This window comes from Eutrigla gurnardus, assembly GCF_963514095.1.
Source record: "Eutrigla gurnardus genome assembly, chromosome: 7".
Lineage (NCBI taxonomy): Eukaryota > Metazoa > Chordata > Actinopteri > Perciformes > Triglidae > Eutrigla > Eutrigla gurnardus.
Window position 1 is genome coordinate 28,689,262 of NC_139921.1, and position 26,581 is coordinate 28,715,842.

Consider the following 26,581-nt stretch of genomic DNA (forward strand, 5'->3'; position numbering starts at 1 on the left):
GGGGTCGTGGTCAGCGGGGGTCGTGGTCAGCGGGGGTCAAAGTTTAACATGTCAATCAGGCGTCTCCTCCCGCTGTGTCAGTGTTCAGAGGTGATTTTCATCAGCTGTTTCTTGTCTTTTGGGTTCTGTTTGTTGTTGTTAAATCAATAATTTGGAGTTTAACTTGCCATTGCGGGGGAATGTTGCATATCGATGAGTAGGATGATACTTTTGGTTGTTAGGTTTTGAAGCTAGCTCCCCACATCTGTGCCCCAATTTCAACTTCTTGTCTTTTTTCCCTAATCACTCCCCTGATTCAGCAAACCTCTCAGGATACAATAGTGCTGACAGAGCATCAGTTTTCCCTTCAAAGTCTCCCAGAGTGACTTTAAATCAATATACTGCACAGATGCCCCCCCCCCCCCCCCCCCCCCCCTCCTGCTCCCTCATTAAGGGGAAATAAAGTATAAAGAAGTTTCCGCCTGAAGAAGAAGTTTAGACATCCGCATTCTGTGATCCAAAAAGCGGCGTTATAATTGGATTGGTTCCTCCGCGTTGTTGAGGGAAGTGTGATTATGTTGTTCGGCGGCACCACACACACTCCGCAGACATCCTGGCTTTTTTGTGGGCCGAGCTACTTACACTCATCTGCTGAATTGAAACTAGGCCAGTTCGTCTTTGGAATGACAATTACCGCGGACCGAGCCCCGGCTGCCGTTCTGAGGCAGGAGGGATGGAGGGCAAGGCGGGGGTGACGGCGAGGGTATGAAAGGGAGCAAAGACGATTGGGCGCTGCCAAGACGCTCTGGGTGTACAGTAGCTTCCGATGCTCGTTAGGGCAACCTGGGGGGAGGGGGGAGGGAGGGTGAGGCTGGCACAGACCGGGGCGGGATGTTTAGAGGCAACGTCTATCTTAAACTTGATTTTAGGGGTCTTTTGATAAAGTGCGGCTCAGCTCGGCGAATAATAGAGGCAACAAGCTGCTGGAAACCCTCCCTCTCTCCCTCCCCCCCGTCTTTTCTCCTTGATCTCCGCCGAGCCATCCCTCTTTTCTCTCCATCTTCTCCTGGCAGGCTTCTCCGCGACGGTGTGAGGTTGTTAGGCTGGCCCAGATTAGGGACATTGTCCGAAAGGTATTTACATCCGGCCAAACCATATTAAACAGAGATTAGGGCTTTTCACTGCACTTTGCAAAAGAAAAAAAAAACGAAGGGGGTGAAAAAAAGAAGAGGGAGCTTTTCCAGGACGAGCAGGATGTACAATAGGCATAGCTGTGAAATGGAGGAAGAGAAATGTGCTCTTTATGGAGGTGTGAGGGGTTTGTGGAAGGGGGGGGGACTCCACAGATCCTGTTTGAAGGTCATGTGATGCTGGCACGTCTGGAGGGGAGTTGAGTGTGCCAAACGGTTGGCAGCCGGGTCCACTTTTTCAGCATAGGAAGCAGAAAGTAAAAGAATCTGTTGGCGGGACACGGCGAGCAGACGTGCTGCTGTGGAGGACACGGCGGTCTGAAGCAGCCTGTCTGTCTGTGTGGCGGGAGCTGCTCTCTTAAAAACAGACAGTATTTACACGTGGAGATAATCATATATCATGATTATTTTGCAATGATATCGTATGGTTGACTATTGGTGCTTACACTGGATGTATACACAAATCAATTTTTAGAAATAATCATCAATAAAGGCGATATAACGGGTAGAACAGTCTGCTAGGTTGAAAAAATAGGTAGTATCTGTCAATCACAAGGTAGCCTCGCCCTAAAGCGTCCCCTGCTTTCTGGTCTGGTGGACTCTAAATGGACCATAATGTACTAAATGAACATCATGCTGGACTGAAGAAGACTTGAAACTAGAGATTGAGACCATAAACTCATGTTTACAATGTTTACTGAGATAATACATCAAGAGAGAAAGTAGGGTCAATTCCTCATTGACTTCCATGAAAATAGACTTTCAGAGCAGTCGCCCCCTGATGGCCAGTAGAGAGAATACAAGTTTAAGGCACTTCAGCGTTGGCTTCACTGTAACACATCCCAGCGTCACACACACATGGACCCCAACTGGCCGTAAGTGCTCGTAGGAAAATGTGGAAAGAATTTGCTCTCAGTGTTCGGAAAGAAAAGGAGAGTCCATTCTTTCTCAGTAGTGGAAGCAAACAAGTAATTACCTGCAATAAAAAAGGCCATTTGTCGCTGAAATGTTTGCCACTGGTTACGGAGCAGCCTGCTCTGCAGATGTTGGAAACATGGCCCTGTCGTATTATTAGCTTAGTGTTGGTGAGGAGGAGGAGGGAAAAGAAAAGGGAGCTCGATGAAGATGAATGTCTCGCTGGCCCATCTGGAATCCATCACTTTCAAAAGTAGTTTAAAGGCAGATATGGTTTGAAAAGGTATGTGTTGCTGCTTCTCGAGCAGACTCACTGAAAGTACCTGTTAAGCCACAGAAAGAGAGTTTTGTCATCCTTTTTCTGTTTGTGATGCTTCTTTGAACCTGCGAGTTTCTTTATGCAAAGCAGCCGACATAAATCAGAGTCGGGAGGAAGTTTAAAGGACTTTAATTGGCCCAAAGTTTTATTTTTCTTCTGATGATATGTGGTATTATTGAACCCTCACCAGCTTTAGCGTTTCAGCACAGCAGAGATAGAATTCTGAATTTCTATCCTTCGGAGCAGAAAATGAATTCATCAAATTGCCAGCACGCTGATTTAGTTGTTTAGTGACAGATGAGAATAAACCTGCCTCACTCTGACTTTTAAAGACGGATACGCATCAGGAAACACTGTCTTCTAAACGACACGTTAGGGATCCAGCATGGATTCACTTTAACTTGAATGTGGAGTTTTCTCCCCGTTGTTCCCTGCTTTAACTCAGACGTTGGTGTGTCAGAGTGAAGACGTGTTGTGGGTTGCTGGTTGACAATGGCAATGTGTGCGGTTATAGATTTCTCGAAAAATATAGCAAAAAGTCTAGATCAAACAATGAATGTACTTACTTGTACGAGTTAATTCTAAAAACAATACAAATATTCATTCAAACTCAAATCTGCACCACTTGCTACAGATTTAGGCAACAGATGTAGAGAAGCTAATCTCTTCATGCCTGCATATCCTGTTTCACTCATGCGTCACAAAACGGAAGCTACTGGCTTCATCCAGATTTCTGTTCTGGAGATATTTAATAACGTACTGCTCAATTTGCATACATGAACATACATTTTCAGCAAACTTGCAATACAAAAATGATTTGTCTTAATGTAAGTAATGAACTGGGGAAGTGTCACGGTGATATCTAGTAGTTAAACATGTTCAGCTTGTTCACCTTTAGCGTCTCCCTTTAACAATTATGAGTGACAGCATGGAAACGTAGTTGTCGGTGGTGCAGCGCCCGATCAAGAGTCTGCAGACGGTCAGGCCGCGTTGTAAAACTGTAAAACTCCTTTCTTTTATCACCACTTTAACATGTGCTCCTCGGTTAATGCGGATTTAAGTGTGTTTACCGAGGTGAACGTCATCCTCGTGACCTGATATGACAGCAGCCATGGCGACGGCTCCTCAGTCTGGTCTGCACTCCTTCCTGTTCCTCCAGGATCCCTCCTCACTCAGTCCCCCCTTCACTGTGTATGTGTTAGAGAGGGCAAGGCTTGGAAAGGCTTCCACTCATAAAGAGCCCTTTTCATCCCCAGGGCTGCAGCCTGCCCGCCGGCCCCTGGAGAAGTTTGTAGAGGATAAATAAACCTCTTCAGACGGCCAGAAAAGATGGAGTCTGTGCGAGCGGCGCGTTAACGTACAGCCGCGCGCCGCAGCATCTCAAAGACACACTTTATATTATTCTGAAGGGCTATTTGTTATGATATTGAGCCGAGAGGGTAAGAGGGGCCAGGAGGGCAGGGGCCTCTTGATTTATGGAGTGACCGCCCGGCCTTAATGCACACACACGCACACACACACACACACTGTTCCTCGTTTACAATCGCAGATACATACACATGTACATATCGCATTTACTCACACACTCAGAGGACATATCACACATTGCTTCCAGCTGGGCCCAGGTTCCAGCGAGAGTGCTCCCCCCCTTCAAACACACACACACACACACACACACACACACACACACCACGCTCACACATGCAGCACCGGACGTGAAAAACAGCAGCGATGTTTAGATGTTGACATATGGGCTACAAACGAAAAAATAGGCCAGTCTTTTATTTCTGTTTTTTAAGGACGAGTTGTACTTTGCACTTTTACAAAGAAATGTGTCATAAAGTGTCTATATATATATTTTAATTAAACTACAGATGTAAGTAGTTAGTTAATGACTGCCGATGAGAGTGTCGGCAGTTTGATTTCGAGAGTTTCTGTTTTCCAGTAATAGCTGGTGGTTGCCTGGTAACCGTATCCCTTACGTTGCTAAGCGTAGTCTGTAGATAACAATTTTGATTTATGTAGCCTGGATATCATTTTAGACAGAAAATTCATCGAGATTCCCTCTGTCATGGTCTAAATGCTGTTTATAGAACATTTTCATTAAATAACGGTGCATTTTTCATATTAGGAAACGGTCTAATCTAAAGATAATGAACATCGGTAGAAAATATTAGTTGTAGACTACTTGGTGCCATACTTAGAAAAACACTTTTTAAAACCTGCTTCCTGGCGAAAGCCTCGAGTGAATAATGAGCCTTTTTAAGGAAGAAAGGTCAAGGATCTAAACAAAAACTCAAGACCTACAATCAGCACGTGTTCTTTGTAATTCACTGCTGTGTGAATGAATGAAATATGTAAAGTGTAATAAAACGTCATAAATATTCAAATAAATTATTAGTATCACAATTACTTCAGCTTTTCCCGCCATCCGGTACAAGCCCGGTTCCTTTGAGGGTTTCTGGGACACTTCCTGCAGTCAAAATATGGACCTAGACTTTCCAGGACTCGGTTCCATTAAGCCTCCCTGTCAAACTCAGAACCACAGGAGACAAAGTGGCCCAGTTTAACTTCAACCTACACTCACGTTCATTCACCTCCACACATTCCCACGACACCATCCTGCACAGCTGGACACACAACAGCTGGAGTCTTTCTCCTCAGGAATTTAACACCTTCACTTTCTTCTTAGGAATTCCTCATTTTTTTTGCATTTTTCTCTGCGACACACTTGCATGAGCACATTTCAAAGGGCTGTCAATGAGATCAAACCTGTGGCCGTACATTACCGGACGTTAGCTTCACTAGAAGCTCGACGGCTCGTAGATCTGCCCCTGAATGTGAAGCCTTTTCAGACCAAATCCACTTTTATTCAAAGCACCTATTTCGTTTTTTTCTCTTCTCCACATTTAAATCTGCATTTCAAAGTGCAGGATCTGAAGCAGAAGCGAGATATTTTTTTACTTTGTTCTTTTGTGTGACACCTGAGAAATGTAATTTTTCTTTTAAACGTACGAAGGATATATCTTTGCTTTGTTTTCTTGTTTCGATAAATTGCGTTTGTTTCGCCTCTGGCCCAGTAAACATCCAAGAAAGGGCACAAATGTTTTCCTCTTATCTAGTTTCCCCGAGATCAAAGTGAAAGTCTGTTTCAGCATCACACACAAATTTGTTTCCTTATACCTTCCGAAATCCAGCGTGGAGCATTTTGTGGTGGGGATCCGGTAGCAGGAATGGAATTTAATATCCATAACTATGTTTTCATGAATATATTATCACCTGAAACCTAGAAGTGTGTTTGTTAGCTTATAATGAGCCCTTCACATCCACACAGGGAGTGTGCCGCGTTGCAACGCCACGTTTCAACAGTAGCCCAGAAGGGACACACCAAATGCTTATCAAATATAAATATGCATATTTTCCTCCAAAGAGGCCACCGTTTTGCTCAAAGTACATGTGTGAATATAACAGATTAAAAAAGCTGCACATGAAACTGAAATGTTTTTGTAGTTTTGGGTGAACTAACCCTTTAAGTAGGAAGTATGTGCCTGAAACAAAGAACCCCATTCCAGTGGAGCCTCGGAGCTGCTGCTGCTTATTCAGCGCTGCCAGAGGACGTCGGGCTCCATAAAGCCAGAGTGAGCTATGAGTCTCTGGAGATTATTATATCTACCCCATGAAGCCTAATTCCCCATGTTTAAGACCTGAAGATATTCTAAGACCTACTTTCTCCTTTTCTTTTCACAGAGGTCATAAGTAATACACGAAGGTAGCGAGCCATTCATGCCGGGCTTTAGGATTTATGCTCCGTGCTCCTGTCGCCTCACTGTTTTCCTTCCCCTGAATGGGCCTTTCTGCTTTTTAGAAAGAAGTGCTGTAAATATCGTTGTCAAAGCCGGGGAGGGGGGGTCTGATCTGCATGGCCACGTTAAGCACATTATTGACTTAACATCTCTGGGATTTTTTTAATGGGGGTAAAGAGAGCGAGAAAACAATTCACAACTCATCCATTCATCTCACTTTTATTGAAGAGCTGCGGTAGTTTGACTTTGGAGGGCTGACGACATGCCGACATTTCTCAAAGGGAATTTCACTTTTTTCCCACATAAACAGCGTGTCTGTCTGCCTGCAAGGATGCGTTCGTCTCCTTGGCTCGCGTTTGTCCGCACCCGCAGCCCATCTATAATTTAGGAGCACCTATTATGTATTCCCCGTGAACGCACCGTCTCGTCTGGGCTACTCCCGGATCCAACCTTGCCTCTCAACTCCAATTTTCCAAATCTCCATTTGAGGCCGTCTGCTGAGAGAGAGGCTGTCCGCCGCTGCTCGTCAGCCATCCCCTCCGAGGCCGTCGCCCTTTCAGCGGGTCAGCGCTGGGTGTGTTTCCCGTCGTAAATCACTCACACGAGCACACCTCGTTCACTCTTTCCCATGGGGCGGCGAGCGTGAGCGTTGGGAGTGGGCAAACAAGCACGGTGTACTCCGTTGCCCGAGCAGCTCATTGGAAGACGCTCTGCGGCCGGCGTGTTTGCGCTACACGCTTGAATATGTGGAATAACGCATGTCCTGGTGTTTTGTGTTCGTCTTAAATGGTTACCAGAGCGACCAGAGTGTCTTTTCTGTCCGGTATTACGGTGCAGCGAGGTATTCAGACATCTTGAGGGCATGATTTTCATAGCAGTGCACTCTTACACAGAGTAGTGTAAGAGGTGAAATGTCAGGAAGGTGTGAATCAGGTGGCAACCTCTGGTTCTGAAAGGTGAAGCCAAAGCGTAAACTTACATTCTCTCTGCTGGCCACCAGGGGGCGACTCCTCTCTGGTTGTATAGAAGTCTATGAGAAAATGGTCCTACTTCTCTCTTGATGTATTATCTCAGTAAACATTGTAAACATGAGTTTATGGTCTCAATCTCTAGTTTCAAGTCTTCTTCAATCCAGCATGATGTTCATTTAGTACATTATGGTCCATTTAGAGTCCACCAGACCAGAAAGCAGGGGATGCTTTAGGGGGCGGGGCTTACCTGCTGATTGACAGGTCGCTACCATGCTACCAATGCAGTTTGCTACTAAGATGACTTTAACACTTAACCTTGAATTAACTAACTTTATTCGGGGCTTCTGTAGTCCACGAACCAATGAGTGACATCACCATGACTACGCCCACTTCTTATACAGTCTATAAGGAAATCTATACCTAAATTGACGTCAGGATGTGAAGACACTCTGATGGAGGAGACACAAGGGGACCCAGTGTTTATTTATCCAGACGTGTCCTCCGTCTCTCCTCCATCCTCCGGGAGGCCGCCGTCCTTCGAGAAGCCAGTAAACATGTTGATTTTTCCCTGGCTCCAACCGAGCGAGGCTGCTGGAGTAAATGAGCTGGTGTTGGACCAAAGATTGGGGGGGGGGGGGGGTTATTCCCACACAGCCCAGATTTGTCTCCGTCTTGCTGCTGGAATTTTAAAAAAAAAGTTTCACTTTTCTGACTTCCAGAGGGAGATTAACTGATAGCTCGCCAGCGGGGTCGGCGGTTAATTCTGCATCACTGCCTCTTTGTTTCTCTTTCACTGAGAAAACTGTGACTGAGTTTGTCTTTTAATGACACTGTGGAAAAGGAAAAACTTAAACCTTTAATTCTTAGAATTCCACAATATAAACCTGAGGGGGAACATTTTACAGGTGAGGTTTTCCCTCATTATAGCGAAACTACTGACGGTAGCAGGCTGTTGCATTTTTGATCAGCCTGCTGTTTCACTCTTTTTTTCCCCCAATTATCTGATCATTTTATTTGGCCTTTATAATGTCCTCTTAATGGACTCACATTTCCAAATGTCCAGGTATTAATTATTGTATTTACAGTGATACAAATCTAGCATGCAGTTAGAAATAAGAGTCACATTTCAGAAGCAGCACCAGAACATATTTGGCATTTTTACTTGATAAATGAGAACTTGAATGTAAATGTCTACGAACTGAACAAAGATCCAATCGTACATGACGTCTCATAACCCACTTTGTTTGTTTTTGTGTGCAGACTCTGTGTCCAGCGAGACCGCCTTCCTGGAGGACTATGTTCTGGGTATGGGGGACACCCTGGAAATGTCATGTGACCACGAAGACCACTCGGAGCCCGTCGTCTGGTTCAAAGACGGCGCCGGGCTTGTGCCCGGCAACCGGACGCGTCTGGGCCAGAGGATGCTGCGCATCATCAACGTGTCGTACGAGGACTCGGGCGTCTACTCGTGCCGGCTCGCCCACAGCAACACGCTGCTCAGCAACTACACCATCCGGGTGACAGGTGAGAGCAACAAAGGGGAGGGGCTGCTTAGTAACCTGTAGATCTCTGGAAGAAACGTTCACCTTATTATCTCCGCCAGTGGATGAGTGTGCATCTGTCTGTCTTTCCACAGCTCATCTCACATACTACTGAACCCATTCGCCTTAAACTTTTTAATATTTATTGAAAAACGTTTTTATTGACTGCTGACTCAGCCAATACATGTGATGAACTGGCAAAAACTGACATCCATAGATAAGAATTTTGAATCTGAGCATCCGCCGATTAATTCCATACTCAATATGATAATATCTACAGTTAGATACGAGATGAATAAATCTTCAGCACCTTGACTGTGAGGCAGCCCTGAGGATGATCGAGTCAGATTCAGCTCTTCTCTGTTTGAGATGGAGACTCTCTCCCACTCTACTGGGTTTGACCTTTCTAGCTTTTCCGGAGATGATTCAATAGTTTAGAAGGAACAACTACATATTCCTTGATCTGATTTTTGCATTATTCTTATGAAATTCTAGTAACTTTTACCTCTTCTGCCCTCTGAAAGTCCCACATCAGCACTTAAAGAGTTCAGGGGAGAAATGTTGTTGACATTGTTTCCATGCAGTGTGAAAATCTGTATAAAGTTGTAAATGATAAAAAAAAAATCACATTTTCAGTGACATTTCATTTTGAATAAGACCCCAAGGACATGTTTAATTTTTAAAGATACTTGAGTCGGTAGCAGCGCTCCAATGGAAACAGGCCCTTTGGCTGCACCCCGCGGTGCTCTCGGAAGACCCACCTGCCTCGTTGTTTTAGCAGGACGACTGAGAATCAAAGTATTGCCCATCGATAAAACTTAGTGGAACGGTAACAGCGGTGATGACAGCTTTTCATAACGGTTCGTGGAAAAGAAGAAGAAAAAAAACGGTGCTCAGGAGGAAAGTTCGATTATTTTCTCCTGCTGCTCGGTTTCAACTCCCGCATAGCTGCTGCCTGCCAAGCTGCACACACACACACACACACACACACACATACTTAGACAGCATGACACCAGCACAGACTTTCACCAGCTAACACCCGGCCAAGTTTCACACAGATTCCCCTCCTGATGCACAGTCAAAGGTGAGATTCATTATGGTATAAGGGGATGAGTAACATCTTAAATGAGTGTGTGATGCAAACGGAGCTCTAATAGGGATGTGGGAGGAGGAGGTGAGGGGGGTGAGGTGATGTGTGGGTGGGGGGGTCAGAAGGGAATGAGCAGTAGCTTAAAAGTCTGGCGGCTTATTTTCCCCCCGTAAAACTCATGGACACCAGCTGAGCCCGTTATTGACAACTAATTAGAAAGCAATTAGCTCGAAACATTTCATCATTGAAAACAGATGGGGTGGCACTAAATGAGAGAGTTCGCTGCCTCTCGGCTCACCCCCCACCTCCTCACACACAGATGCATGTGTTTGGCTGCAAGCCTGGGAGAAAATGGCCCTTTTTTTTTTCTGTGATCAGAGGTGGACAGCTTCTCCTCCCTGGACATTTCATCTCCAGACATGTAAACACACACTGATTTAAACAGAAAAAGGAAGCAAACACCCTCGTCTCCCCCAAAGTCACGTTCGGCTCTGAAATCACATTTTTTTAAACGAGAGCAAAATAAACAATCTCCCATCGAGGTGCACTCACAGCTCAGCGTGTTTCAGGAGGAATAAAAACGTATTCATTGCAGCCCCGCAGTCAGACATCTCGTCTCATTTTAACACTCGATTCCTCTTTAAATTACTTTTGAAGTCAGACTTTTCTTTTTTTTTGCAGTATCCTGTTCTCTGCTTTCAACGCAGCCTCGCCTCCATCTAAAACACACATGGACTGTTATGGTTTTTTCTCTCAAATATTTGAGTAAGGTGTCAGATATTTAGGAGCGGTATCAGATTTAGCACCTGGACGGGGTCCAGACGGCAGCCAGCTCAGATTGTGTACACACACACACACACGCACACACACACACACACACACACACACACACACACACATTGGAAGCAGGAGGCGGTAATGTGAGGGGGTGAAAGAAGTTATCTGTAGCACGAATTGTATGAAACAATGACACCCCGTGGTTATCGGTCTGACAATGATTTAGCCTCGGTGGGCAAATAGTCGTTTTGTCAAATCGTTCCTCTTCTACGCAAAAATATCCTTTTATTCCTTTTAAGTCAAGCAACAGGTTACAGATGCTACAAATCCCAATCTAAAGTCACAGTTTATACTTTTAAGGTTCACTTACTGGAAATATTCTGGAGCTAGTGGAGTTTTATTTCTCATAACTTTCCATTGTAATATTAATATTTGCTGTCAAAGCTCTTAATGTTTTTTAGTGCAGTCGATGGTTGTAATTGACATTCGTCCAAAAGATGTTTGGTGAAGCAAATATGGCAAATCTGGTGTTTGTTCCAAACCAGTGCTAATGTTAGCAAGTGTTAGCGTGCCAACACGCTAAAGATAGTAAACGACAGCGGCGTTAGCATAGCTGTGGACTCTTGTTGTGCCCCAGCTTTCCTCTGATTTGACTTCAAACCGTGATGTAACATGAGTCAAACTAGCTTCCCTCTGCTGAGCTGCAGTAGTCGACGAGTCATAGAAACTAAAAACCTTGCTCGTCGGGAGGTTCGGGAGTGCTTTAATCTCACCGAGGGTTGCCGAGGTAACAGCTGGCTGTCATTAACCCGACCAGGGAAAAAAATTGTTCGAGGTCAGATTGAAAACGTGTGATGCAGCGAATCTGAACAAGTCATATCTGTGACTGGAGGATAATTGGAGAGTTGGAAAAGTTGTTGTTGAAGTACGAATGACGTTTGTGACATCTGTGGAAAAGGTTTGGTTGCGTTTTCTGAGCAACAAACTGCATTGTCATCATACTAGTCGGTGAACACACACCATTTAGTTTCCACGGGCAGTTTAAAATTCCTGCTTTGTTTTTCCCGTCTTTATTTTCCTCTCGTCATCGCGCTGAATCAGCTCTGGGGCGCGACCTCTCCAGATGTCCTTTATCTGCTGTCTGATGGCCGACGTCGTCCGAAGAATGAAATTCAGATGAACGAGAAGGAACGCAGAGGAAGTTCAAAAGATTAATTCCTCTCTGTCTTTGTCTTTTCTTTTAAGATTCCCTGTCATCCGGCGATGATGAAGATTATGATGAAGATCCAGAAGATGCAGGTAATAGAAATGGTGAATTCTTAATTACTATTTTTAAACAAGCTTCTTTTTCTGAGTGACACAATGTCACAACGCAATATTGTAAAGTTAATGAGTCAGGAGTGTATTTTTTATTAATTTTTTTTTTTGGTCCCCTAGCAACAGTATCCTTAGCACCTAAACACTAAGTGTTAACATGTTTTTAAATCCTCATGTTGAAAATACAACCTGAGTTCCATTAAGGCGCCATGAACTCCGTCGTTAAGCTTAACGAGCAGCAGACTGCCGAAGGAACGGGGAGCCGTTAACGGCTCTGTTCAGGGTCAAAGAAGAACCAGCTTTTAGTTCACCTGCGTTGCAAAAGCAGATTTCCAACTAGAAGATTCTATCCCGATATGGGAAGTATTGATATGAAAGGCTGCGTGGATCAATTCACATTATACGGCTGTCTCGCTGTGCTCGCCGTTCTCTCCCCAGAGCACCGAACTAAACGCAGCCGCGGTGCAGATCAGAAGCCGGGCCCTTCTCCGGCAGGTAACACCCTCCTCCCCCTCTCATTGCTCCGCTGTGATGTGAGCTGCTTTGGCATTCGGAGAGAGACGTGCTGAGTTCAGGTGCAGGTGAACAAAGAAGCGTTGAGGTGATGGCTTCTGATGGCTGCACGCGCTTTACCTGTCAGCAGAGACGGGATGCGTCGCCACCCTTTTTATCGACCAGCCAGACGCATCGCTGCAGCGCCTTTGTTGAGCGGCGAGAGAAACGAGAGAAAAGAAATGATGTAAATGCAGTGAGAGAGGAGGACGTGACGGATAGGCATGAAACAAGGGAGAGAAGAGAGAGTCCTTCAGAAAGAACGAGCTAGAAAGTTGATCACAAATACTCAACTTTCCACAGATTTGTTGAACTGCTTGCATACTTTGACAGTTCGACAACAGTTCAAAGAAGATCTTCACATCGTGACAGTCAGCTCCGTCGTGTCCCAGTCCACCTTAACTGCGAAACAAAACCGGTGCCGGCGGCGCAAACAGGCGGACGCTCAGCCGAAATCAAAAGCCTCCTTTGTGAAGCGGCGCTTCCAAAGCTCCGACCCCGAATCAAGAGTCGTCACATTTTGACGCCGATGGTGGCTCACGCTGCGCTTACTCGGGGAAAAACTGCCCAAATGCCAACATGGTCGCCATCATGTTCAACTGTGATCCGACTACAATCACTACATGATGAGAGAGACATGAAAGGGTGGACCGGTGGGGGGAAAAGAGACGTTTTTGTATTCTAACTTTCACAAAGTGCTGTTCGTTTCAGCGAGGCGTACCTATTATACTGGCAACCAGCTCATTTCCTGTCACCTCTTTACTGTCAAAATAAAAGTAAAAACACATTTGAGTTATTGAGGAGCCCTAGCCCTGCTTTTCACTTTCTCCGTCACTATTTTTTTTCATGTTAAGGACTGTTTAGAGACAGAAAATAAATCAGCATGTTAATGAGCCAGTTGTTTCTGATGACAGCGTGCAAAGGGGAGTTTTGAGAAAGACAGACTGTCAGGTAACAACTTATTCAGGCTGCTGCCTGGGAAAAAAGAGTAAAGGCCCAGTTAGACATCACGTAATCGCCTCCTAATTTATCCTAATCCTCTTTCTTTCTTTACCACTCTGACAGTAAGTAATCGCCGGTTATTTTCCTTCTTATAGCAGCACTCGAAAATGCAATGAACACAGGAATGTCTGCTAATATTCTTTGTCTTGGCTGGCTTTCAACGTTTAATCCCGGCGTTCAGCTCACTTCGGATGTCGGAGTTATAAATGTAATCTTTATGTTCGTACAGTATTCCCCCTCTTTTATAGCATTTATCTGATGCTCTTAGAGAGATTACAGAAGAAAGCAGCAGAATAAGCTGTATACTTGCAGAAAGCTGCCTGTTGCTGTCTTTGTGCTGGAAGTCTGCTGTGGATAAGCTTAACACCTGCGATGTAAAAAAAAAAAAACCCTGAATGTGTTTGAATGTGCAGCTTCACGTGGCGGTGAAAGCCTGAAGTGTTTTCTAAATGGGGCCGGAGTGGCAGCGGCGGCGGCGGCTTACTGCAGACATCCTGAATGCCAGTAAATAGCCTCAGACTGCCAGACTTAATCTCTGGATGTAAGTCTACCTCATGACATACGAGGCTCCGATTTCCTGGCCAAAAGGAGAGGGATTAGCCCCGAAACGTTAAACCCCCATATCGCCGCTTAATGTCCGCTAAGCCACCGCTAATTAGCAGGAAGGAGCCATGTGACGAGTCCCCGTCGGTGAGGAGCGTCCACCATAACAGAGATGTGGAGCCGAGCTCTTAATGAGGGAGAGGGAGAGAAAACAGTCGCTGATTGACGCCGAGACGGCAGAACTTGCCGAGTTAGAGAGAAGAGGAAAGAGATTTGAGGAGTTGAGTCACTCGGCTGAAGTGATGCTGCCGGACACAGCTGACTGTTCTCGGAGGGAAGACGGACGAGCTGCTGCAGTCGTGAGCTCACTCTCCACCCACCAAACACGACTCGCTCAGCTGTCTCCCGCGGCCCTCTGGGAAAAAAAGGCAGAGAAGATAGACGCCTGCCCGGCAGCCACAGTAATGACACCATCAACCACTTTGTGAGAGTGACACGAGATTTATGGTTCATTTTCCTGACGAGGAAATCCAAATTGAAAAACACATTTTGCAGAATGAAACTATTGAATTATAGCTATTTGAATTAAATGTTTATGATTTATTAAATAACAATATAGACCGTTTATCTCGCTGTCATTGTAGAAAAGTGAGAAATAGAGCCTGATTATTTGAATATTTTTCAATAAAAAGACTTACTCATCTGTGACGCAGTCAAAATATTTGTTCCTCAACAAAATATATAGTGATACCAGAATGTTTGTGTGCCATTTTCAGACTTTAAAAGCATATTTAGGCTAGGATGACCGCGACGTGACATTTTCATATCCTCCCACGTCTCCATTAAGTCATCGCGGTAGATTAAGTGTCGAGGCCGTAAAACTCAATGAGCCGTGTTGGAGTTCATCATGTGAACCTGACTGAGGAGCAAATAAAAGGTCAAACTCACACCATGTGTGTGTGATACTAAAGTCGGTATTTGTTGCAGCGTGGAAAGAGCTTACGTGAAGTGAAAGGGCAGTGTGTGTGTGTGTGTGTGTGTGTGTGTGTGTGTGTGTGTGTGTGTGTGTGTGTGTGTGTGTGTGTGTGTGTGTGTGTGTGTGTGTGTGTGTGTGTGAGTGAGTGAGGAATGTTAACAGAGCCTAATCTGTGCTGTGCTGTGCTCCTGAGCTATGCAGCCTCCTTGTTTACCCTGGCAGGAGAGCAGAGAGCCGGACGGCGGGCCACGCTACGCTGCTCCGCGGCCGCCATTCCTCCGGCTCTGTTTGCCTTGGGTCCCTGCAGGCCCTCAGGGGGCAGCGTGCCTTCAAAGGGCCCCAGTGTAATCTGTAATGAAATCTGCCTGTGTGCTCACAGGCGTCAGCGAGGGCAAATTATACAATTACACAATTAGACCTCCGCCTCCATCTCCTCCTCCTCCTCCTCCACAGATCGGTGTGTGAGCGTTGGAGGACCTTGGGCCGCCGGCACCGCGGTGTGTCCCGCTCCAGCTAATTGCTGCTGCACTGACATTTGGGCTGATAGAGAGCCACTGTCACGCTCCTCCGAGCCGCATCACGGAGCCGGGAGTCAGAGGCAAAGTGAACTACGGGAGGTTTTCATGTGTGTGTGTGTGTGTGTGTGTGGAGAGCACTTGTTCATGCAGATAGCACACAGCCCTGCAAGGCTGCACGGCCCTCTAGAGTTGTTTTAATGATAGAAAGTATGGAGACAAAGTTAAACAGCGTTAGAGTCGACAGGCATCAGTTAAAGTGACATTTTATCCTTCAGGTTAAAAACCAACAAGCTCCATCGAGACATGAAAGAATGTAGGATGTTATAAAACACACAGAAAAAGATGACACTTTTTCTGCATATTTTGATGATTTGCGGGATATTATCATGGATCATAACATGAAATATTCAGATATCCTTGTTGAATTTTTCAAAGGGAAAGACAGGAAATCAAACAGCTTTGTATTTGTAATGAAATCGTACTGAAAGAACCGAACTTATCACTTGAGTCAAATAAGTAATTGGCAGCTGTAACAGTAGACGTATCTAGTGAATGTGTGACGGTGTAACCCAAACAAACAGGAACACCGCGGTGTATCTTTAGGCTCCCAGAGAGATCCCCCTCCTCGTTTAACCTCTGACAGCTGGACATGACACCGTAGCTGCTGAGCTGAGAGAAGATGTTACGCTAAACCAGTTTCCATATCCATGCAGGGCAGGGTTATCTCCAGACCCCATCCCTGTGGGGTTTGAGGGGGTATCTGCTACCGCCCCCCTACCCCCATAGAAGATCCCTCTCCGCTCTGCTGAGGAAATACCAGCCAGCCAATTAGACACGGGATGGGATTCCTGTGTGTTGCCGAGCGTATAGAGCCGAGGACGGCACAGTAAATCAAAAAATACTCTTAAATTCAAATATCGACTGCTGTTTGTAAATTGGAAGAGGCTGCATTTTTTTTTTTTTTTTTTTATCTCTCTCTTGCAAAAAGTGCCTAAATCAGCTTTGAGAAATCTGCAAAATGGACCAAAACAAGGATCAAATAATAATCTATTTTTATACATTCAAGCATCATAACATCTCTTAATTTAAAGTATCAAATGCAACAAAAATAAATTACACTTTGCAGCATAGAAAAGTTCTTGTTTATGCGGTTTTATTCTGTTTTTCTCTTCCTGGAACATATTCTGAGCTTTGATTTCCCCAAGAGGAGGTTGTTTACCTTCAACTTCCCAACACACAATCAATTTTAGATGCCTGGAGACCCCCCAAATAAATCTTATTATACTGGTTTTTACAAAATAGTGCATAGTTTTTCATTGTAAAATGGTAAAAACCCAAATAATTATCCCCAGCTTACTCTAATTCCTGGGGGATAAATTCCCTGCTGCGCAGGAAGTAATAACACATCGCAGCCATCTCTGAACAGACAAAAAAAATAACAAGCACCATGGTACATGAAGACAATTATTTGCCAGAGAAGACGTCACCCGGTTTGATTGACAGGTGATCTCATGCAGAAACGCAGCTAAAGATCAGCGAATGAAGAGTTTTTATTGGGACAAAACCCCAAAGACGTGCTGAAACCACTATTTCAGGGTCAAAAACTGCAGCAGGAAGGTGTTTTCAGGAAGAGGAGGAGGACCACACATCAGGAGAGAGAGACTGTTTAAAAAGTCGGTGTGTGTTTCTGTTTGGCTGGGCGTGAGTGTGGCTCATTGCGATTTGCCAAGAAAACAATGTGTTCAGACTCCTCGGAGGTTTGTCCCACGCTGTGCCGGGTGTCGCTCCAAAAACGCCGAGGCGGAGAGAAGTAATGAAATCCAACAGATATTTCCCTTTTAAGGTGGAGAGCGTTTGTGTGTTGTTTTTTCTTTGCACGTGGGGAGAGCGTTTGCCTTGGCGAGCCGGGGAGTCTCTAACTCGGAGCAGGGAGTCGGTGTTTCCAGCCGCTCCATTAGTCTGTTTCAGGGGAGGGAAGTAACGTTTCTGTTTGTTTGCTGTCTAAGAAGATCCACCTTTTCATCGGCGGAGTCGCTCGTCCCGGTCTGGTTGTGATTACCACGTGAAGTTTTGAAAATGTGTGTCGGGAACATCAGAAGCATTCACAGACGGCGACGCCTTCTGATTGACATCTCACCTGCGTTGTCCTGTTGAGATAAACACCCACAAGATGCTCGAGGGCGAGATTTTCTTTTTTGTTTGACCCGAGTTTGATAACACACACACACACACACACACACACACAAGCGCAGACATTGAGATGGTAATTAGCTCCTCTCTCTGTGTCTCTCTCTCTGTCTCTCTCTCGCTCCTCCTGCATTTAGAGAGTAAAAGAGACATCTGATGACCGGTCAGCCACCTCCCCGGCTTTTGTCCTGAGAAACACTCACACACTGCCACAAAGGAGAGCGAGTGAGCCGTGCCCCGGCGCTCTCGCCCTCCACAACCCACACAGCGGGAACAATGGGCCCTCTCTGACTCGCTGCACTCTCTTTGTCCCCGCCGCCTATCTCAATACGACTCAATAAATCGCCCTGACAGGTTTCCAAACTATCAGGATCGGGCCGATGAAATCTCAAATGAACTCTCGCATTGTCGCCCGGGGAGGGGGGGAGAGGGGGGGAGACGATGATGAGCTTTGTTCGGTCCCTCGCGACGCTTCACGCAAACCCGCTTTGTGTCCTTTCAACATCCGTCAAACTGTGTTTTACACCTTTTTTTTTTGCCGCATCTTGAGCTTTCTCTCGGGGACAGAAGGGTCGGCTTGGAAGCGGAGGACAAACGGGGCGCAGGTACTCGTGTTGTTTACGAGGGGAAGACACATCTGTCCTGGTTAAAGTACATAACTCATCCAAGATGAGGCCAAGTTGTACTGTCTGTCCCATCTTTTAGCAATTACCAAATACATGTAACGGAGAATTCCTGGAGGGTCTTTGCAAAACGTTCTATGATCTAAGAATACAGCAGAAAAATGGAAAACTTAGGGCCGATGTGTTCGGATAAGAAAGTGGTTAATCTCGGTTAGGGGCTGGATATCGATGTGGATGTGGATGGATGACTGAAAAGGGACTGCCGGGCACAGTTCCAGGGGCCCAAGGGGTCAGGGAGGCCTGGCCTACAAAATGTTGATGACTGGAACATCACAGAATGATTAAAAACTTACAAAACAGCTACAAAATGGGGTTGAGTTTGGGTGTCTTGTTCCAATGTAGACGGGGTCAGGGGTCTCCTTCATGTCTGTCCAGGGGCCCTTTGTCTCATAATCCATCCACAGGTTCTTGATGCCTTTTAAGGTATCGACCAAAATAACCCAGACTTAGGACCTGATTAGGATTTACCCTCATGGACTTGAGACTTGACTTGGACTTTCTTGGATTTTTGATCAAGCTTGATTGGGACTTTTCTCAAATTACTTGAGACTTGACTTGAGATGGGTCGGCACTGTATCCATTAGATGTTCTGTTCTTATGATAATTTGTTGACTGACCCGACGCCCTGTTTTCATGTGTCGTCCAACAGAAGCTCCCTATTGGACCAAGCCGGAACGGATGGACAAGAAGCTCCTGGCCGTCCCGGCCGCCAACACCGTCAAGTTCCGCTGCGCCGCGTCCGGAAACCCGATGCCGACCATCCGCTGGCTGAAGAACGGGAAGGAGTTCAAAGGAGAGCAGAGGATGGGAGGCATCAAGGTGAGAGAGATCTTCACTTCAAACATGTTAACGCCTAAAAGGATACACGAGCGGGCCGTTCAAATCCTCACACCAGCTGGGCAGCGGGGAGGCGATGCTCGGCCCCTCGAGCTCCCGTCAAGACTGCCTTTTAGCAAGGCATCTTAATCCCCCCAGCTAGTCCGGTGGAGCCGCTGTGTGTCCATCAAAGACCAGTGCGAGCGATGCGGTGCTCCCTGTTGTGAACTGCTATAACTGGAGGAGTGTGAAGCGGAGTGCTGACAGAGCGTTCACGCTCCGTGGATCTTCTCACGGTAAATAAAGGTCAGAAAAGCTCCCCCAGCAGGACCCGGGAACGCTCTTAGCCCCGGCTAAACCCACCGAAAATACATTTGGAGAGGTCAAACCGCGGTGCTGAAAACAAGAGTGGTACGCAGATACACACATGCTTCGCGTGATAGCTCCGTGTTGACAGTCATGCACTGCAGCAAAACAGCTGTTGTGCTCCGTTTTGTCATTGGATTCACTCTAAACACCGGGGCTCTCGTGTGGAATGGCACTGCTTAAAGTAACAGGGCCTTGGTTTACTTTGGGTGTTCCTCTAATGGCCCCTTAGCTGCAGGATTTAAAAGACAAACCCGGCACGGTAAGAACATCGGAATTCAAACAGTCCGAACTTGTGTTTTGGTTCAAAATGATCTCAAACTGGATGACGTGTAAATTTAAAAATGATGCCCAGAGACGTGATTCTTTTCGTCCCGTGTCCTGATCAGACGGAGTACGTTTTGAACGTTAGCTTCACGTAAACCACAAGCTGTATGCCATGCCTAAGCTTAATAGTACAGCTTCAATCAATAGAAACACCTTCCCCAAAATCTGAAGTAGCTTCAGCGAGACACGTCACTTATGAGATTGTCATAGAAAAGACTGCTAAAACCTGACCAGGGCTCTTAACTCTGAAATCATGAAGGGTATATTACCTTCTTAAGATGATGAGGAGGGGAGAATTTACCTGTAAACGTTCCAATCATTACTAACTATCACAGCATTTTATTGCAGACATTACTCCATTCACATGTTCAGCTGTTGTCTGAGGGGAAAGCTACCTGGTTACGTTAAAAATGCAAATAAAAACAGAAAGTGTGACAGTGAAACTTCAGCGGGAGTAATTCATGGATGCAATGAGGCAACGAGAGACACTTTCTTTCTCCCCCAGTGGAGGTTTTGGCATTTAAAGAGTTAAATGTAATGAGATCCTGCAGCTATTAACAGTTTACAGAGATCTCCAACATCTGCTCCCAGCAGACCAACAGCAGTTGTCTCCCTCCCTCTGTCCCCACTCTCACATGCATGCATGCAAACACACTCACACACACACACACACACACACACCTGTCACCGGCCCTCAGGACACTGCGAGTGGCTCCCGGACAGCAACTTTTAACATGTTTAGTGGTGCGTGAAGATTTTGCTGATGATAAAGTTTGCGGTAAAATGAATCCCAAACCGAGCCGTCAGAGCACTTTGATGTTTATTCCATCTGTTCACAAATCTCTGACTCCGCCCCCCTTTGATCCACGAGTGTCTTTTTAGGTAGAAAGCAACTTGTTAATGGTAGGAAAGAGTGTGATAGAGATTTATTTATTGTGGGGACTGGTGCTATATTAGCGTTAGGGCTAAACATAAGTAACTTAAGTAAAAAAATGTGCACTTAGGGTGGCGTGATCAACAGTGAAGGTTGAATTGAATAACAAATCAGCGTTGAAATTGGCAGGAAGGGAGCTAGTTCATGTAAGCTGTTGGGACAGCACAGTCCTGCATGGCTAAGTGGAGCTAACGGCTAACATCCGAGGAGTACGCCAGGATGAGTCACGCAAGGATGCTTTCAAGCTCGGTTCAGCCAAAATAACTACTGGGGGAGAAGGTAGATTATATCGTTATCTTGATGTGTTCGATTTGTAATATTGTTGAACTTAGTTTTTGTCAAGAATCTTGAATAAATACCGCTGTTTAAAGGAGGTGGTGAAAATAAATGGACTAAACTGGTTTAGTTCAGCAGGTGATATTGTTGAATATTATTTAAAAAAAAATATTTTTCTACTAAGGAAATTAGTACTTTTAATCGGATCTATTAAAAAGAATGGAGCTATATAGAAATACTTGATTATGAATAATGCAGCCCTAATCAGTATGGTGTCTGTTCCCCTCTGCAGCAGTAGCCGTTTTGCCCCCTGCCTTTAACACATGCTCCTGGGGGATGTAGTATAATTAGAGAGTGATATGTATAGCTGACTATCCACAGTAAGCCTTTACAGCATACGTGAGTTCCTGCTGGCCTTGTACCGGGTTGTGTCAGGGTGAGCCAGGACAGCGAGGTGTCACCGACCCCCCAGAGACAAATTCCTGTACATTTTCTCCCGCTCCGTAAAGCTCCGCGGGTCGAGCTTGGCACCGAGCGCCGCCGTGTTCCTACCGTGGCCACCCATGCTGAGGCTGTTTTTAATGTTTTAATGTTTATGCCAGTTTCTCCAACTTTTTTCATCTTTTTATCCGTTTTCAATTGGGTCAAAGGGTCACGGCATCGACATCAAAAGAAACCACGTACCTTTTTTTCGCCCACACACATTATCGCGCCATGCCGAACGGTTCCAGTTACCTTGGCTTTATAGAATTTGCCATTTTTTTATGCTTTACAGCCACTTAACCCTGCTCTCCATCTGTCACGCTCGTCATAATGAAATGTAAAAGTAACGTTTATGTGTCTCGAACAAATTCAAGGCCATTCACTGATCCTGCCAACGATGGAGGATGGAGATGTTAGACTGGAGGTTATTGAGACATGGCTGTCTGTGTCTTAATCGAGATGTTATCACATGCTCCCCCCTCCCCCTCCCTCCCTGCTGCTTTAAAATCCAGTTAGCTAGTCACCATGTGGCTGCTGTCGGAGGGGTGGGGGGGTGAACGGAGAGGTCACCCTCTATAGAATCAGGGTGCTGGGTGACAGACAAGCCTGTGACATGGCCTGGCTTCAGAGGGGTCAGGGGTAACAGCTTCAACCCCCCTAACCCCCTCACCCACCACCACCCTGCAAGAAATTAGGCTCATTTGTCTGAACAATGAGAGTTGAGCCACATGTTTATGTCTGGTGCTCAATCATTTAAACAATAACTCATCACTCATGTCTCTTTTTCAAAACTTTACGTGTGATCCACAGACATCTGCACACTCATACTTAAACAGTCACATGATGTTGAATGAAGTTGAGCTATGAGTGTAAATCCATTATATTGTCGCCTAATTTTTTAACTCGGTTATCCCTCAGATCCTCGCCTTTGTCCCAACAAACTTCCATCATCAGTTAACCGCTCATTGTCAGTCCACCTCAGGATATTTTTAGATCAATCGACTGTCGACGCTGCAGGAAACATAAAAATGCATAATTTGTTGACCAGATGGATTTGAGTCGAGCAACGCCGAGCAGAAAACGTTACAGCTCACTTTAGTTATTTCTAAAGAGCTTAAGACGGAACGATTGAATGGTCTTTGTGTTGATCAGACACGTGATGGACGTAACGCAGCGACGTGCTTTCATTTGTCCGTCACCTCACATCTGCCTGTGATGAGTTCATCGTGCAGGGTTGTGGGGTTAGATGGGGGTCCTGACAGCCTGACAATGGCCCTCCTAAAGACTCTGCTCCTGCAACAGGGTCCTCTAGGTGAAGCTGTCTTCCTCTGGCATCCGCATATACAAGTGACATATTGACAGCCGTGGTTAATTTCACATGAATGAATTTTGGGATGATGTTGTCCCCCGTGTGTGTGTGTGTGTGTGTGTGTGTGTGTGTGTGTGTGTGTGTGTGTGTGTGTGTGTGTGTGTGTGTGTGTGTGTGTGTGTGTGTGTGTGACTTGCTAGCTGATCCATGCCGGTGGCATCCCTTCTATTCAGTGCTGTCTACCAGCACCAGTTTGTCACTTCCTCTAAGTGCCATCAGATCTGCAGCAACGTGAGAGAAAGCTCCTGACTGGGCGGACCATTAAGGTCCATTACCCGCCTGCAGAGAGACCTCCAGACTGAAAGTGGCCTCTCTGAGTCTGCACCGCGTTCTGCTTTGTTCCTGCAAGACGTTTATATGATTATCTCGTCGGGTTTCACTTCCCGCGGATTATTTTCTTACACTCGGTTGTACTTTCTTTGTGCATTTTTATGTCAGTTCATTTGTGACAGATATTTAAAATGACACTTTTGTACAGTTAAAGATGAATTTGTCTGATTGTAGTCCCTATTTGGTCTAATGATCTTTCTACAGATGTTTCTGTTTGATAGAACGTGTCGTGTGGCCCCTGCTGCATTTAAAAAGCTGCAGCTGAAGATAATTGCATCAGTCAGTCTGGTTTTCAGTGGACACTTTTAATGTCCCATCATGGTTTGGATGCGTTTTCACATTCTTTTCCTCCAAGTAATGCTGACTATTTGTAGTCATCAAAAAAAATCCTCTACTGTATCAACAACTTTGTAGCTGTTCTCAAAGTCACAAATGAGACAAATCCTCCGGTTATCCCGTCTTAGATGTTAAGGATATTATGTCCCATCAGCACGCTGGAGGTTGTTTTCAGACATTCGCTTCCGTTTTACAAACGATGTGAAAGTCCATTGAAATCAACTAAAATATCTCATTTAATGTGATGAAAACGTGCAATAATAAGTAGACTGAGTTCTGAGGATTGTATATGTAGTTTACCACAGCTGGAAGGTGCTGGAAAAGCATGGCACTGCACCTTGAAATGCTTGAAAAGTGCTTGAATTTGACTTTGGAAAATATGTAGGAGCCCTGTAAATGAAACGGTGAATAGGATGTGTGGCTCATTTATAAAAAAGGGAAAATGAAATTCCGTCGCACCGGAGTGAACTGTGGCGCTCGGAGCCCTCCTGCCGTTATGCAAGGGGGGGGGCAGGGCCTAAAGGTTAAAGTTCACCTCTCTATTGAGCCATCAGACGGAGGGTGGGGAGAGGTGGGCGTGTCGCCCAGCCTATTGAGGGCTTTGACAGCCACAGCCAATGCTGTTGGAAGGGATTTTATTGTGCTCACGCTAAACCGCGGCGGCACAAGCGAGACAAAAGTTGACAATGTAATTATTGTGTTTCATTTCGTCCAGGTCGCTCGGCGCTCAACTGATTTTTCAATCCCTGTTTTGACAACTGTCCAACGCGGGGCTCTTAAAGCGGCTCCACACTGGTACTTGTTAAGACTTTAAGCACTTTACATCCTTGTTTTTCCAGCCTTGGATTGTGAGTCTCTGTAGGCCGCGTAGGAATTTATTCACTTTGCAAGATTATTATTTTTTTAATTTTAGACCTTTATCCCCCCCATTGTTTTCCCCAAATACACCAGGGGTAACAAAAGACAGATAATCCTGTCTTTTACAGTCTTTTCCTCCATGTCGAAGCCTGTAGAGTCAAACTCCGGCGTCGGACCCACAAACATTGCCAACTTTAATGGCGAACCCTCCGGTCTTCCATCTATTTCCGCTCTCTGTAGGTCAAATTAGACGGTAGCACAGATCCGGGCCACTGCTCGGCTCTGACACGCTCATAAATTCTGGTAACTGGCCCCGCCGGTTCTGACGGGGAGACTTTTTTTGTGAGGTGAAGACGGAGAGCTTGGACCATAAAGGGAGAGCAGAGCTTCCTGTGTTTTCTCAGACTACTGCCACACTGCACAAAACGTATCTGTATGAACCATTGAAGCTGGTCGACTTGTGAATTCTTGGTTGATTAAAATATGTAAAACACTCTGCCACGGTCTTCCACGGCAATAATATATCTCTTCACTCTTTTCTTCCCCCTCTATGCAAAGAGTCTGTATGTTGGTTTAACGCCGCCCTTCAGATTTACACTTTTTGCAGCGTGAAGCTCCCATGTCCATTCCCATGGCTTGTGCCCTTCTTTACGTTCCGCAGCCAAAGCCCTAAAACCTTTTTAAAGCCCTCGTATAACCCAAACATAAGCTCCTTAATAATTTAATTCTGTTTGGAATCTGGCGTGATTGGAATGGATGGGATTATCACGTTTGTGGGGACTAATGCTGCAGGTTCAGCGGGGGTTAGCCGATGTAACATGGTCATAAACGCAAGTGGCATGTATGGAGAAAGTAATTAAATGTGCAGGAAGGGGGGAATTAAAAGTGAAGACGTCACTCAAAGTTAATAATTAATTTGAGCACATGTTGTATTTGACAATTGCTTTTCCTCTAATAGTTATGGACAGTTTAAACAGCTGTTAAAGTCCAGACTTAAGCTTTTAAAAAGGAAACTTTAGCTGAAAGTAGATACTGTTCCCATACATGGCATTTAAATCAACAATGTCATAACATAACATGGTGTTAAAGTCAGTCACACAGAAATATCTCATTTAGCAGCATGAGTAAGGCTGTAACAGAGTATATGCAGCTGGACAAAAAGCATGTTGTATTGCTTATAAACTCAACTTTTCATTTGTATGTGGAAAGTTGTGTTATTTCCTCTGTCAAAAGTTATATCGGGTTATGATAAATAAAAGTGAAGTATAAACATAAAAAGTGATCGGGAAAAGTACTTAGTGTGGAGATTTGTAAATACAAATCCCCTAAAAATGTGTAGATACAAAACAAGATTACATATTATAAATGTTGTAGCTCCAGTTCAGGGACTTAAATGCTGACAGATTAAATTACAGATGTGTCAAAGAAATGAGCTGAATCAAACTGATAAAAAAAATCAGAAATCTGTAACTGCAGCTGCCGGATTCATTCAGTGGTGTCAAAAAAAAGTATTTCAAATTCCCAGAGTGAAAGTAAATGTACCTTCCCTGGCTTTCAAAGTATTTAGAGACCAGAACTCTGATCACAGTCTCTTTCTGTTGGTGGTCTTGGCCTCTCCTGAGCAAATCGACTCCGGCTCGTATTTTACCACCTTCTAGCTTCCCTCCCTCCTTTTTTTTCTTCTTCTTCTTTCAGCTCGGTCTCAGCAAAACCGCAGCAGAAGGCGTCACTCATCTGCTCATGAGAGCAGCCATTGACTTCGGTTTGACTCCACCGGCTCTGAGAGGGGTAGACGGGGTGGAGCCAGGCCGCTCTCTCAAAAAAAAAAAAAAAAACACACATTTGCCAGCGTCGAGCCGGCCGCCTGCTCCACGTTACCACGCAACTGCAAAAAAGCACACACAGGCATAATATTTACACTGTTACATTATTTTCCACATGCGCCTCCAAGAGAGGGAGAGAGGAGGAGACAGGAGTAGAAGGAGGGGAGTGTATGAATATATAGATTCTGTGAACACTGAATGCGTGGGGTTAAACGTTTGTGAAAACACTAAGCCCTCTCCGAGTTGCCCACACTTTCCTACAGGTGATGTTAAGTGTTCCACCCTGAAAAGCCACTTTGT

At 45.3% G+C, this 26,581-nt stretch overlaps 1 protein-coding gene across 5 annotated transcripts in view; it reads left to right on the plus strand.

Annotated features, from left to right (window-relative positions):
• The window catches only part of fgfr3 (fibroblast growth factor receptor 3), a 63,477-nt gene that overhangs the window by 15,327 nt on the left and 21,569 nt on the right, over positions 1-26,581 (plus strand). For 4 of the 5 annotated variants that reach the window (XM_084012611.1, XM_084012609.1, XM_084012608.1 and 1 more), the window contains exons 3-5: positions 8,438-8,701; positions 11,831-11,896; positions 19,013-19,182. In XM_084012611.1, coding sequence (XP_083868737.1) covers positions 8,438-8,701; positions 11,831-11,896; positions 19,013-19,182 — 500 coding nt within the window. The remainder of the gene's footprint in view (positions 1-8,437; positions 8,702-11,830; positions 11,897-19,012; positions 19,183-26,581) is intronic. The other variant, XM_084012612.1, reaches the window with a different exon arrangement.